General features: G+C 43.1%; 1 protein-coding gene across 2 annotated transcripts; it reads left to right on the top strand.

Annotated features, from left to right (window-relative positions):
* The first annotated feature begins 1,806 nt into the window (after positions 1–1,806).
* On the top strand, positions 1,807–8,954 carry rasgrp2 (RAS guanyl releasing protein 2 (calcium and DAG-regulated)). 2 transcript variants are annotated; one of them, XM_062536724.1, is made up of 17 exons: positions 1,807–1,907; positions 2,077–2,186; positions 2,897–2,989; positions 3,118–3,220; positions 3,377–3,433; positions 3,603–3,734; positions 4,025–4,175; positions 4,486–4,659; positions 5,032–5,148; positions 5,408–5,689; positions 5,991–6,071; positions 6,545–6,655; positions 6,818–6,933; positions 7,127–7,268; positions 7,773–7,809; positions 7,922–8,080; positions 8,276–8,954. In XM_062536724.1, exons 3-17 carry the CDS (start codon positions 2,920–2,922, stop codon positions 8,323–8,325), a joined length of 1,782 nt encoding a protein of 593 aa, XP_062392708.1. In that variant the 5' UTR covers positions 1,807–1,907; positions 2,077–2,186; positions 2,897–2,919; the 3' UTR covers positions 8,326–8,954. The 2 variants fall into 2 exon arrangements, with proteins under 2 accessions (XP_062392708.1, XP_062392709.1); XM_062536725.1 differs by lacking the exon at positions 1,807–1,907 and having other exon boundaries at positions 1,962–2,186; positions 2,867–2,989.
* Positions 8,955–13,370: the final 4,416 nt, after the last annotated feature.

Raw genomic sequence — 13,370 nt, 5'->3', positions numbered from 1 at the left:
ATGAGGATTTTATGATCAATGAAAGACTACATTTATGATTAAATTCACTGCTTATTGCCTGCTTCTGTATCCAGAACTGCAATACCATGCCAGACCAGTAGATGGCAATAGCAAAACTATTTATATTATATGTTATGGATTTTACATCTATATACTGTATCTAGATAGATAGATAGATAGATAGATAGATAGATAAATAGATAGATCATTTGATAGATAGATACTTCATATGAGATGCCAAGGAGATGCTCTCATCAGTCACCTAGACTGAAACCTCTAAGTCAGATCATCACAAAGTTATGGTAACAGACTGCAGGATGGAGCTACCAGTGGCTAAACAAAGCTGGACTGAAAAGACAACACAGAGGCCTTGATCATGGCAGCACAAGAACAGGTCCTGAATATAAGATCAGTGGAGGTCAGGGTCTACCCCACCAAGCAAGACCCAAGGTGCAGGGAAGGCTGTGTAGAGGAGCCCTTGACACAGTACAGCACATAACAGTGGGGTGCAGAATGCTATCAGGGCAGGACATGCATGAAGCGCCATATAATAACCAAGTGGCTGGGATAGTGTACAGGAACATCTGTACCGACGAGTATAAGCTGGAAGTCCCACAGTCAAAACAGCTCCGAGGATCTTGGCAGAGAATGACCAAACCAAGATCCCGTGGATACAGACTGAAACATTGGTAATGGTGAACTAGCTGGACATACAGTATAGATGGAACACAAGAGCTCCCAGGGTAGAGGACCCGAGCTTGGAGGAAGAGGGGAGTCCATCAGAGGGGAGAGTGTGGACTTAGTAAAATCTGACCACTAGATGGAGGCAAAGCACATTACTACAGCTGCTCCAGCTAGACAAGGGCCTCACCTTACAGTAGCACACTGTCATTGTGTGCACTGTTAAAATGAGCATAATATGAATTCACAGACTTTTTTCAAATTTGGCCAATAACATATTTCTAATGTAGTATATTATCCTATATAATGATGTCACCTTTCATATAGTAACCATTTCAGTTCTGTACCATTTCTGCTATTTGTGAATTAAATGTAGGCAAATTATTTACATGATGTGTATTCATGTAAGTATTACACTTGACAAGAGGGATTCTTAAGACAAAATGAAATAAAATAAAATAAAATAAAAAACGTTTAAAAGCATCCAAAAATCAGCCTAATTTCTAAATGCCATTCACGTTGGGTAGTTCCACTACAGGCAATATGCAGAACTTTAATTTGTGTAACTAATAACTGTAACAGGCAATATGCAGAACTTTAATTTGTGTAACTAATAACTGTAGCTCTGCAATCATGGCTGTCAACATGAGGTGACTATCATACCATCGCACGCTGGAGGCAGCAAAGCTGTCGCAGTTCTCTCTCCCTTTTTCATACTTTACTAGAGAGCTTTAATGTTCCTCATGTCAAATACAGCACAGTCTATACTATAGCAATCGCTATGGTTGACCTTTCTGTGAGGGAGATGGATACTATGCAGTCTTGGTTCACAGATAATGATCGGATGTGTTTGATGATTTGTATAAATTGTACTGGGCAATCATTAAAGTTGCACTGAGGCTGAACTTTTAAGCTTCCCCGGGTCAACAGAAAGTGCTACTGGGAAAAAACAAAAAAGCCACAAGCACTCTGTTCACGCCCTTCCTTCTATGTGTGCATGTGCGTGTGTGTGTGTGCGTGCATGCGTGTGAGTGTGTGTATGTGTGTGTGTGTGTGTGTGTGTGTGTGTGTGCACGTGCGTGCATGCGTGTGTGTGTGTGTGTGTGTGTGTGTGTGTGTGTAGTATGTGTGTGCATGTCCAGAATATGGTGGTCGGTGTTTATGAGAGGAATATAGAGAGAGAGTGAGAAAGAGGGAGTGATGATCTCACTCCACCACAGTGTTTGGTACGTTAGAAACAGGAAGTCTGAGTAGTCGAAATCGCTTAGAAGAGGAAATCATGTGAGACAGATGTTCTCACGAGGTGCAGCCAGGGCATTCTGGTGAAAGAAAGTGGTTTGGCAGGAATATACATACACAGCTCATTCTGAACGTCTGTTGAATATTTTCTTTAAGGGAGGAAAAGTTTTCATCAGGACATAAACCATGATGCTGAACCTCTTGTAAAGTGAGCTTTGGGATTTCCAGATGTTCAACAGTTCCAGATGTTGACTTATTCATAGGAGGTAAGATGCTTTGGAGATTGAAACATATGCATGTAATCTTATTAGACATTATAGTATATTTTCATATTATGTTAGCTGTCTATAATCATTTAAAAACAAATATTTTCATTGAATTGTAATTGGTGAATACAGTTTGGTGAACATACAATCCTTTAACAAAATTGATTTTAAAGTGCCCACATGTTCTGACTGTGGCTGTGATGTTAGAGTAACATATCCCAAATCTTTCCAGAATAATCTGTGATGGAAGAAGTATAGGGAACACTTTACTTGAATGTATCTACATAAGAGTGACATGCCACTGTTATGACACATGGACCCTCGCCCTTACTCTAACTTCTAACCCTAACTTGTCATGACGACAAAAAGACACTTAATGACTGAAGCGTTGTCATAAACCTTTGTGTTTATCACACATTTATGGCAGTATTACTCTTATGTAGATAGCTTCAAGTTTAGTGTAACCAAAGTATCCCTATTGGAGTGTGTCCCACACATGTCCTGCACTAACTCTTGTTCTAAATGTTTCATACTCATCCTGTGAAAATGCATACATGCATGCACTGCAGAGTAAATGTAACTGAAAGCTAATGTACCATGTACCATAGTCTTTGCCCCCATTCTCACCTCCGGCAAATTATGAATTTTGCATCATCTGCTCCGCGTGGCTGACTACTCAGACTCCTCACTCTTCCACGTGTCGTCTGCAGTGTGAAACATTCAGCCGCAGAGGATGGAGAGTGGGACACTGGATCAGTCTGCAACCGTGGACGAGCTGGTGGAGGCCTCCATCAAAGTTTTCGGTCAGTTCGGACAGTCCTTGTAACTAACTGTTAGGCCAGCAACTAGACTTATAGTCCAGACTGTGCTACAATAGCTTCTTATCTGATGTCTCTGGCCTCCTCCCTTCCCACATGTACATCTCCCACAGAAGCTGATGGACCATCAGGTGATGTTTCTCTCACCAGAATGTTCCTCATGATGCATTCCTGGTACCTATCCTCTGCAGACCTGGCTAAAACCCTCTTGGTCAAGTATCCTTTGAAATCAAACATAGCTGCAGGCCCTACTCTATGCTTTCCACTGCTTAAGTAATGGGCCTCTTTATATATTTATACACTTAAAGCACAAGTACTGTACCTAACGATTGCACCAAGCCTGCCTCAAATGAAGCCTTAACAGCCCAACAGGTCACAGGAAGCAGATTGCTCCCTTAGTCGGCAGTTGCAGATCTGCCATCTCATCAAGTAAGCAAGGATAATGTAATGCACGAGGAAATTATGTCACATTAGCATTCATCTCATCTGTCATCTCAGTCCAAATTAGAGAAACAAAAACCTAATGTAATACAATTATGTAAGACATTACAATGTGTGCTGGATCTTATTCTTTATTAAGCTTTTTTTTGTCTTTCAGATATTGGATATCTGAGTTTCCAGCAGAGTTTGATCTGAACCCAGACTTGGCCAATCAGATCAGAGAATTCAGAGACCTTCTCACAGCAAATGGAAATGACCACCTCAGTCAACTGATTGACATTGAGAGCGTGTGAGTCTTGTTTGACGCCTGATACGCATCTTCCCATTTAAATGTCTGCTGCTCCCACGTTTCTTCTCATCAGATTTTCATGTTTGATTTTACGTCATCAAAGACTCGCCAAATATATTCATTTGTGGGTAGATTTGTCTTTGTTGACTCATCTTTCAGCGTGTGACAGTTGGTGCCCTATCTGTCCTTCACTCTTAATGAAGTGAGTGATTCACACTGCTATTTGAGCGCAGGACAAACAAATGACGTGGCGTGGCACACGGATGAATGATGAGGCATCTGTTTTCCAGGCCCTCGTACTCATGGAGAAGGCAGCTGAGTGACCAAACCCAGACCCTCTCCAAGAAGAGTAAAACGTCCCTTCTGTTCGATCACTTGGAAGCCTCTGAGCTCGCAGAGCACTTCACTTATTTGGAGTACAAATCCTTCTGTAAGATCCTGGTGAGATGAGTTTTCACAATGTTGACGCCACAAGCATGTGTAGAGCTGTATGGAACTGTTTGTTTGAGTGTGTGTGTGTAAACCAACTGTTATCCATCTTATCCCTAGAGTATGTGTGGGTGGTTGAAAGAGGAAGAGAGAGAGAGAGAGAGAGGGAGGAAGAGAGAAAGAGAGAGAAAGAGAGAGGGAGGGCCGTTTTTACAATATCCGACCTGTACACACAACGCTCGTACGTAACCATGCAAGTCAAGTAACTGCACATGCTGCCGGGCAAATGGCCTGCGTAACCTCTATGCATTGTGTGTGTCAGTTCCAGGACTACCACAGCTTTGTGATGCACGGCTGCACAGTGGATAACCCCATCTTGGAGCGCTTCATCACCCTCTTTAACAGCGTGTCCCAGTGGATCCAGCTGATGGTGTTAAGCAAGCCAACGGCCCCGCAGAGAGCAGCGGTTATTTCTCATTTCATCAAAGTGGCCAAGGTCAGCCGAGTGGAACTGAGCAGGCCATTAGACAGGACTGTGGGACCTTTTTTCTTTTTCTACCGGCCCGGAGAGCCACGTCACACAGGCTGCACTTGTAGTTAAAACCGTGTGTTTAAGCATGGGCCGGTGATGACCTTGTAGCATTCAATTTGTGCATTTCTATTAAGCTTTTCTAAGTTAAGTGTGTGTGTGTGTGTGTGTGTGTGTGTGTGTGTGTGTGTGTGTGTGTGTGTGTGTGTGTGTGTGTGTGCGCGCAAATGTGTGTGTCTGTGTCTGTGGGCGCGCATGCGCGTTCATGCATGTATGTGTGTGTGTGTGTGTATGTGCATGTGTGGGTGTGCGTCTGTATCTCTCTCTGTGTGTGCGCAGGAGCTGCTGTATCTGCAGAACTTTAACACGTTAATGGCGGTGGTGGGCGGACTGAGCCACAGCTCCATCTCTCGTCTCAAAGACACCCAGGCCCTCATTAGCAGCGAGGACCGCAAGGTAACAGTCACACACCAGCCCACACAGGCCCTGCAGGACACAAAAGTTTCGTACTTGGAGGAAAAAGACAAGGCAATTAGTATAAGTCCATTTGAGCCGTTTTCACACTTTGCTAAGGGTGGACGCGGGGAAATCAATCACAGTGAGGATTGGTGCTGTGAGTGCACTTCATATCTGTATGTTAGGCCTGCTGTTTATATCTATGCGGCCTGTGTCCTTTTCATGTTTTGCTGCAACTTAATGTGTTTGTGTGTCGCAGGTTTTTAACAGTCTAGTGGATGTGGTGACATCCAGTGGGAACTACAGCCATTACCGCCAGCGCTTCTCCGAGTGCGAGGGCTTCCGCTTCCCCATCCTCGGTGTCCACCTGAAGGACCTGATTGCCGTGCACGTGGCCCTGCCGGACTGGGTCGACCGCGGCAAGAGCCGGGTCAACCTGGTCAAGACCCAGCAGCTCTACAGCATCCTCCAGGAGCTGGCGTTGATCCAGACCACCCCGCCGAGCATCACGGAGAGGAAGGACCTGCTCAACCTGCTCATGGTGCGCCGCACACAGGGCCATTTACTCACAGCTCCCAGACATCAGACACCCTCATCCAAAAGCTGCTTAGCAGCATAAGGAATGAACCGCAGTTTATCAGTTAATGTGCTTCCTGCTGGGAGACTCCATGAGCGGGGCCCAAGCCCTTTAGCTCCAGTGGCGCTCCGTAAATGTCGAGGCGTGCTTTCAGTTCATTTGACGTCGATGGGTGGCTGATGCAGGAGCAATTGAGGTGAATAATGAGAATAAATGTGCCTGTTTGGGCTTATGTTTGGGGTTTTCTATTTTTGTTTGTCTCTAGGTGTCACTAACTCAATATCACACAGAGGAGGACATCTATCAGCTTTCGCTGCAGAGAGAGCCTCGTAAAGCTGGACGATCAGTAAGTACCAAGACTCCGACTGCATACACTGTAGCACGGCATTATCTGTTAATTATGACCGACTGGGTGAGTGGAGTGTTGCACTAACAACATGACCATCGTAAGGTTATTTGCTTGAATGGACTGAAGTGTTTGGACTGGACAGCTGTGCTATGGAAAATGCAAATAGAGTTGTAAATAGCAAGATAGCAAGGATAAAGCTTGGCAAGATAGTGCCGGCTGTGTAACATGTTAGTTACCAGGGCCACTATAATCACAGGATAAAATTGTGACACATTTTAGCTAACATTTCGCAAGGTCATCATTTGCCTCTTTCCTTTCTCTCTCTCTCTCTCTCTCTCTCTCTCTCTCTGTTTATCTTGGGCCAGATTCAAGTGAAAACAACACTTGTTGGATGTTTTTGCACCGTGTATGTGTGCTTTGACAGTGATGGGATGATGACTGTCTTTGTTGCTGTCATTTCAATTGCATAGATGTCCGTCTCTAGCGCGCCGACGCAGACCCCTGTCATTGAGGAATGGTCTTCGGTTAAATCAAAAGCTGACCCTGCCCTAACAGGCAAACACATAGAGAAGATGGTGGAGGTATGCTCAGATACATATGTACATTTACAGTATAAACTCAAAGTCCAGTTAACATCTATTGACTAGTTAGAATGAAACAGCCTGCTAAATGTACAGTAATCACGGCAAAAGCCATTTCTTTTTATAAAGGAGATGAATCGAAACTGTGTCTTTATTTTGCAGTCAGTGTTCAAGAACTTTGACACAGATGGAGATGGGCATATTTCTCAGGAGGAATTTGAGAGCATCAAGCACAACTTTCCCTTCCTCAACAAGTTTGATGATGTGGACAAAAACGAGTGAGAGCCGAACAAACACACATTTCCTATTTCACTCTGACCATGCTGATCACTCTATTGTTCTGTCACTTCCTGACTTCCTATTCTACACTCACTCTTCCCTTTCTCTACACACTCTGCCGTGTCTCCCTCCCAATGGATGTTTTACACGTTTCTCTTGCTCGTATTTAACATCTGTTGTCTCCTTCACCAGAGATGGGATGATTAGCCCAGAGGAGATGATTGAGTACTTTAACAAAGCCATTTCCCAGCTGAGTGGCAAGATGGGCTTCGTCCACACATTTGTGGAGGTTCACAGCATCAAGCCCACTCGCTGTGACCACTGTTCAGGCGTGGTGAGTCTAAACACATTTAAACACAGGAGTTTAAACGCCTTTTTTAATTCACCCCCTTACGTGAAGAGGGTCCTTAACAGTACAACTCCTCAGCCAAACCATTTAATCAACCATTCAACTGTTGAGTAAGTGGCATACATTTTAACCACTGAATAGACCAACAACCATGAGGTAGATGCAGACAGGCTGAGCCTGGCGAGAGGGGCGCGTGCAGTTGTTGTTTCTTGTTTAGTACTGTGGGTGGTGTTAGATGTGGTAGCACTAGCTGTACTGGCTTGGAGAGTGCAGGGTGTGAGAGTCCCACAACTTCCTCTTTACGCATTCGTTTCAGACCCCTCCCAGGTAGAAAACCTCAGTTTCCCTTTTTGAAATGTTCTTTCCAGAGACCGCTGGTAAACAAGTGTGCGCTTATGGTGATGAAACACCATGGCATGTCAATGTAATGTGTCCACATGTTTTGCATTTCAAATGCAGTGATACCGCCCCATCGCTTTCTTTTTTCAGATTTGGGGACCTTACAAGCAAAGATACAAATGTAGAGGTATGGTTTGTGTGCCTGCCATTCTTTTTAAACTGTTCTCTGATCTCTTTGGGTGGGTCTGTGTTTGTACGGAGATGTATGTAACCTCCTCCATCTCTCTCTAATGTTCTAGTTTGTGGTGTGAACTGTCACAAGGCCTGCCAAGACAGCCTGGCTGTTGAATGTCGTAAGCGGACGATGTCTGTGAACTTTGACGAGTTTGCTAGTCCACGATCACGTTCCCTAAGTTTTCCTCCCCCTCTTGTGTCTCAGCAACCAATGCGTGGTTCAGGTAAACACCCACTCTCTATCTATCTCTTTCTCCCTCCCTCTCTCTCTCTCTCTCTCTCTCCCCCACCCCCCCCCCTGTCTCTCACACACACACAGACACACACATACACACACACACACACACACACAAAATGCAATAGCATATTTACAGAATAGATTAAATCTAAATGGGTGCCCTGCCTGTCTGCCTTTGTAGTAATTCTAGAGCAATCTCGGGGGGAAGATGTGTTTGACACCCACCTTTGATGAGCGCCACCGCACGAGAGAAGATCACACCACTGGAGGTTATTAATGAGTGCAATTATCAAGACTCCTATTTAAAAATGTATTAATCGCGCAGCCAAGAGAGAAAAGTCCGTTTGTATCTTTTTATTTTTATTATTATTATTATTGTTGCTGTTATTGTTGTTGTTATTGTAGGTTAGCCGATATTGTTTGTATTATTCAACTCTTTAGACTAGAGGCTTGTTGTCTGCTTCCAGAGGCAGTCAAGGGGAAGCTCAGCAAAATGTCTCTGCTGGTGTGCAAGGGAAATGACAGACAACATGGAGAGGCTTGGAATATTTTCGATATTTTTTGAACCCCTGTTGGCTTTCTTATCACAGACCCTGGCTCACTGAGTTTTGCTAAACCTGTTTGCAACGATAAATGTGAGTGAATTCCTGCCAGCATCAGAACTTTATGGATGTGGCATTTGTGTGTGTGTGCGTGCGTGTGTGTGTGTGTGTGTGTGTGTGTGTGTGTGTGTGTGTGTGTGTGTGTGTGCGTGCGGTGCGCGCGTGCGTGCGTGCGTGCGTGCATGTGTGTGTGTGTTTTGTTTGTTCACCATGGAACTGAAAAGGTCATTTGTTAATAAAAATGTGCCTCATTTCTAAAAAAAACATCCTGTTTTGCCTCCTGAATCCCACAGTATTACAGAAAAGTCAAGATGATTATCCACATAAACAGAATAGACAAAGTAGAAATTGCAGATTCGGTGACACTTCATCGTTGAATGTGATCTGCTACATGTTATTGTGGCTCTCATAACACCAGAGGGCAGTGTTTCACCTGATTAATGTAGAAGCTATTTCATAAGCATAATACTATTAGCTTGTCATTTTAGGTTATGAGATTGTACCCAAACAATTATGACAATGAGAATGGTTCTTTACTGAGAGTGTAGGGAGTTATATGTATACTATACTGAGTATGATGAGGTTCATCTAACCTTAATCTCAATTATCTTTCACAAAAAAGTCAAGATTGAATATAAAATGATAATTTTGTCATTTCCAATAAGAGACCACCATGTATAAGAGAAGTCATGCACAAGGACCATTGAGAGCACACTCTCTTACATAGCGTGAGTACAGTATGAGCAATGTTTTTAACAACACAGAGAATGATGACTGCACTGTTCTATACAATATGAGTGATATGACTTAATAACACTGATTTACACAGTGAGTGAACAAATAACAATACATTTTGTCAGGCAAACATTAGAATGAAAAGCTACCTTTTTATCCGTATGTCTCTAAGAGGAATAATTGAACCATTCTCTAAGAATATGAAGGTTGTTGATATTGACTCATTTTTAAGCATGCAGTAGTCTACACCTATATTTGACAGCTGTAACATTCTGTGTGTGTAGACATTAGCATGCTGGAGGGGACCAACTACTCGTGAACTGGAATAATCAGCCTGTTAATTGCAGCCTGTTAAGCCATTTGTGAAAAAAAAGAGAAAAAAAGAAACACATAATGGACCATTTTGATAATGTGCTGAATGGAGATTGTTTTGCATGGAGAGTAGATGACCAATGGCATGAAGGGCCCCGAGGGGGACCGTAACACACACACACACACACACACACACACACACACACACACACACACACGCACACACACACACACACACACGGACACACACACACGGACACACAAATCATATACATGCCCCATCGCAAACACTCACCACTGGATTGCTTTTAGGGTCCATTTTGTAGTGAGCAACCGATAGAAACACTAAAGTCCTGACACGGGTGTTTTCAGACGTCCAGCTAATGTTACGATACCGAGAGCAGCCTGGTAATGCATGTAGGCTGCTCGAAGACATTGGGGGGGGCTTAGAGAAATAAATTCAAGATATTCAATCAGCCTGGCTGAGCCTCGGTCAGGGTTGGCATATGATCAATATGCCCACCATGCCGAGGTGCCTCCAGCATATCTAATGCCATTCTGTGGGGCGACAAGCGGCCAGAGGCCTGGCAGCAAGCCCCCTTTGTGCTGAGGGGGGCCAAGCAGCACTGAACACCGCACACTGCCCATCCGCTGCACTCTGCGGGCAAGTTTGGGTTTTAAATTACTTTCAAATATCATGATCCTCTTGTCCCCCGTAATACGGCTTGTTCTGTCTCTCCGCTGGCATTTATTTATTAATTTATTCTCTTGATTAGATATGAAAATGTCATTTCTGCAGAGGTAGGATTGAACTATTTTCATCCTTTTCTTTCCCGGAACCTCTAAAGCATATGAATGTAAAGAAACGTAAGAGGAGGGCTTACATTTTGAATTACGCTTGAACACACACCAGGAACAGGCTGCTGAGCTAATGCCTCTCCTTCCTGGTTGCTTAATTTCTTTAATATTATTAGCTTGTGGTAACAATGGGCAGCCACAGAACTGAGAACGTATTACTGCTCCTCTTACGGTGAGTAATTACATCCAGTGGCCACAATCCCAGGGAGGGATTCCCACACACCATTTTTAATATTATCACCCTAACAATACTCCAACAGAAAATTACAAACCACATACAACATGTGCCGCCTATAAAAAATATGCTGTCTTTGCCTATTGATTTTATTTGTGTGGTAAAGGAGCAGGCTTCACATAGTCTCTTACAGTATGTCTTTTTTCAGAGCGCTTGGACAAACTTACTGTATATGTTACATTAAAGAAGAAAAAAGGCAGCATTTTACATACAAACATGTTTATTGCAATGAACACATTTGCATGCAAAGTGCGGCCTTTTTTTTTCTTGATTTTTATTTGTCAGTTCACACTGAAAATAAATAACAACAGAAATCCACTATCAGCATTAAACGAACCCCCTGTATTTTCAAGGTCCAGATTACTGTTATACGACAGTATAAGATTAAGTAATTCGACACATCACTCACAAATGAAACAGGTGCCTCTAAAGTGAAATTGAATGGTGTGAATAACAATGAAAGACAAATTACATATTGGCTGGTCATATGTATTCTGCATTGGTTTGAGGGATTATTTGATCATGATGGCTATTACACATACCTCTGTCTTCAACCTATAGACCACTGCAAGATGGAGGCTGGAAGGTGAAGAAAAGCTCCTACTGTTGCGAAGAGGAAATCGCCATCTAATTGGCGCCTGTCGAGCCTCATGCCAGTCAGAATGGCATATTTATTTTTCACACACCTACTTATCGGTCTGTTTTTCATGTGCTCACAGGCAGTGTAATTACCTTTGGATTGGCCAATATAGTTGTTCTTCCTGAAGGTCCTCCATATTTCAGTCTTGAAACCACAAAGATGGTCACAAACCATCCTGCAACCTGAAACGAGCATATACTTAGTTCCAGTGATGATTTACAGCTCTGGAAAAAAGACCACTGCACATGGTCCTGATGTCATCCTACGGCTGCTGAGTTGACAGTCATATCCAAATTTGCAGTGGTCTCTTACTTTTGAAAATGACTGCATGATCAACACACACACACACACACACACACACACACACACACACACACACACACACACACACACACACACACACACACACTATATCTGTTTTAGCATACTTTCCATTATTGATATAATGGACGCCAATGCATTTTTCAGAGGCCAAAATATCTACCGCTACAGTCAAGAGCAGGACTCACTGTTGAAAATATTGCCACGCCATCCTTGGTAGCTCTTACTTTGTATTTGAATGATGTTTTGTGCAATTTAAGTGGCTTAATGCACTAGATTAAATCACACCTGCATTTGGAAATGTTAAATTTTATTTGTTGACCAGAAGCTAGCATGGATAGACTTTTTTTTCCCTTTTTTTTTTTTGAAGTAGGGTGGAACTTTCATCAAATGTTTTCCACAGAGCCGTCAATGGATGATGATTTGATACATATCAGGAGGTTGCACCAGGAGACCCCACAAACATCCATCATCATGTTGACAACTTGAACATTTGGATCATGTGGCAAAAAATAGCTGTCAGAATAAGAAGCTTCTCTATTCTGCTTCATCAAATTCAGTTTATTTCACTTAGCTGAAATCAAATTAATTCAGGTGAACAATCTAAAACATTACATTTTCTTATCAGGAGACCCATTTTTTTCAAGTGCCTCACTCCATCTTATATGCCATATCCATTATGATGGCATGGCAACTCTGCATCTGGTACCAGCCCTAAAACATCAGTGATGAGCAAAATCCTGCACAGAGGTTGACTTCTCCATGACCCAACAAACATAACTCCCAATGTTTACATGACCTTCGCTGACAGTGTTCTAGCTGAAAGACCCAGCAAGCATAAATAATTTGAAAGATTTAATCCACAAAGGGATGATAGCAAGTCGTCAGAGGGAATGAAACTAATTCAGTGTAAAGCAGCAGGCTCCATTCCGAGTCCAGGCTGAAGTGTGTAATCATGGTCGCAGATCCTGCTGCATTGAGATGACAGGGGCAGAGGCCACTCTCTGGACAATAGCACAGAGGCTAAACTGGTGGGGTTGGCGTTTGGGGATTTGGTGGTGTTTTGATGGTGATTCTAAGTTTCTACTTACAGTAAATACAGGAGAGATGAAAGATCAGAAAGACAGTTAGCTAGCTAGTTAGTTAGCTAGTTAGTAGGCTAAGTGAGTCATTTATTTTTCCACTGCACTAGTACATAACAGATCAATATGATGTTTACATCCAGCCTCAGTGTATACAGGAGAGCGCTCAAGAATAACAGCCTATTCAACAAGCCAACAGCCACAACCGTCTCAGTCAAGTGCTCTCAACAGCAGCAGACAAAAGCAGTCCTCCTATAGTAAATCTTTCCGCCAAGATTCCGTTTAAGCAGTGGAAGAGGGGGGTCAGCTGTTGAGGTCACTGATGCAAACACAAAGTAAATGGTCCTTAAAGGTAGAGCCCCTTGGGCTCTGAAATAAGGTTGTTGAGATTGGAGCTTAGCAGCCATTTAAAATTCACCTTAGAACTTAAAAGTCATCGTCGCTCTTGTAGCTATATGTGAAATCAGCAGCCATGATCCATACGGAGAAGA

This window comes from Sardina pilchardus, chromosome 5, assembly GCF_963854185.1.
Source record: "Sardina pilchardus chromosome 5, fSarPil1.1, whole genome shotgun sequence".
Classification (NCBI taxonomy): Eukaryota; Metazoa; Chordata; class Actinopteri; order Clupeiformes; family Clupeidae; genus Sardina; species Sardina pilchardus.
Note: the sequence above shows the minus strand (reverse complement) of the source record. Positions and strands in the feature narration are given on the sequence as shown.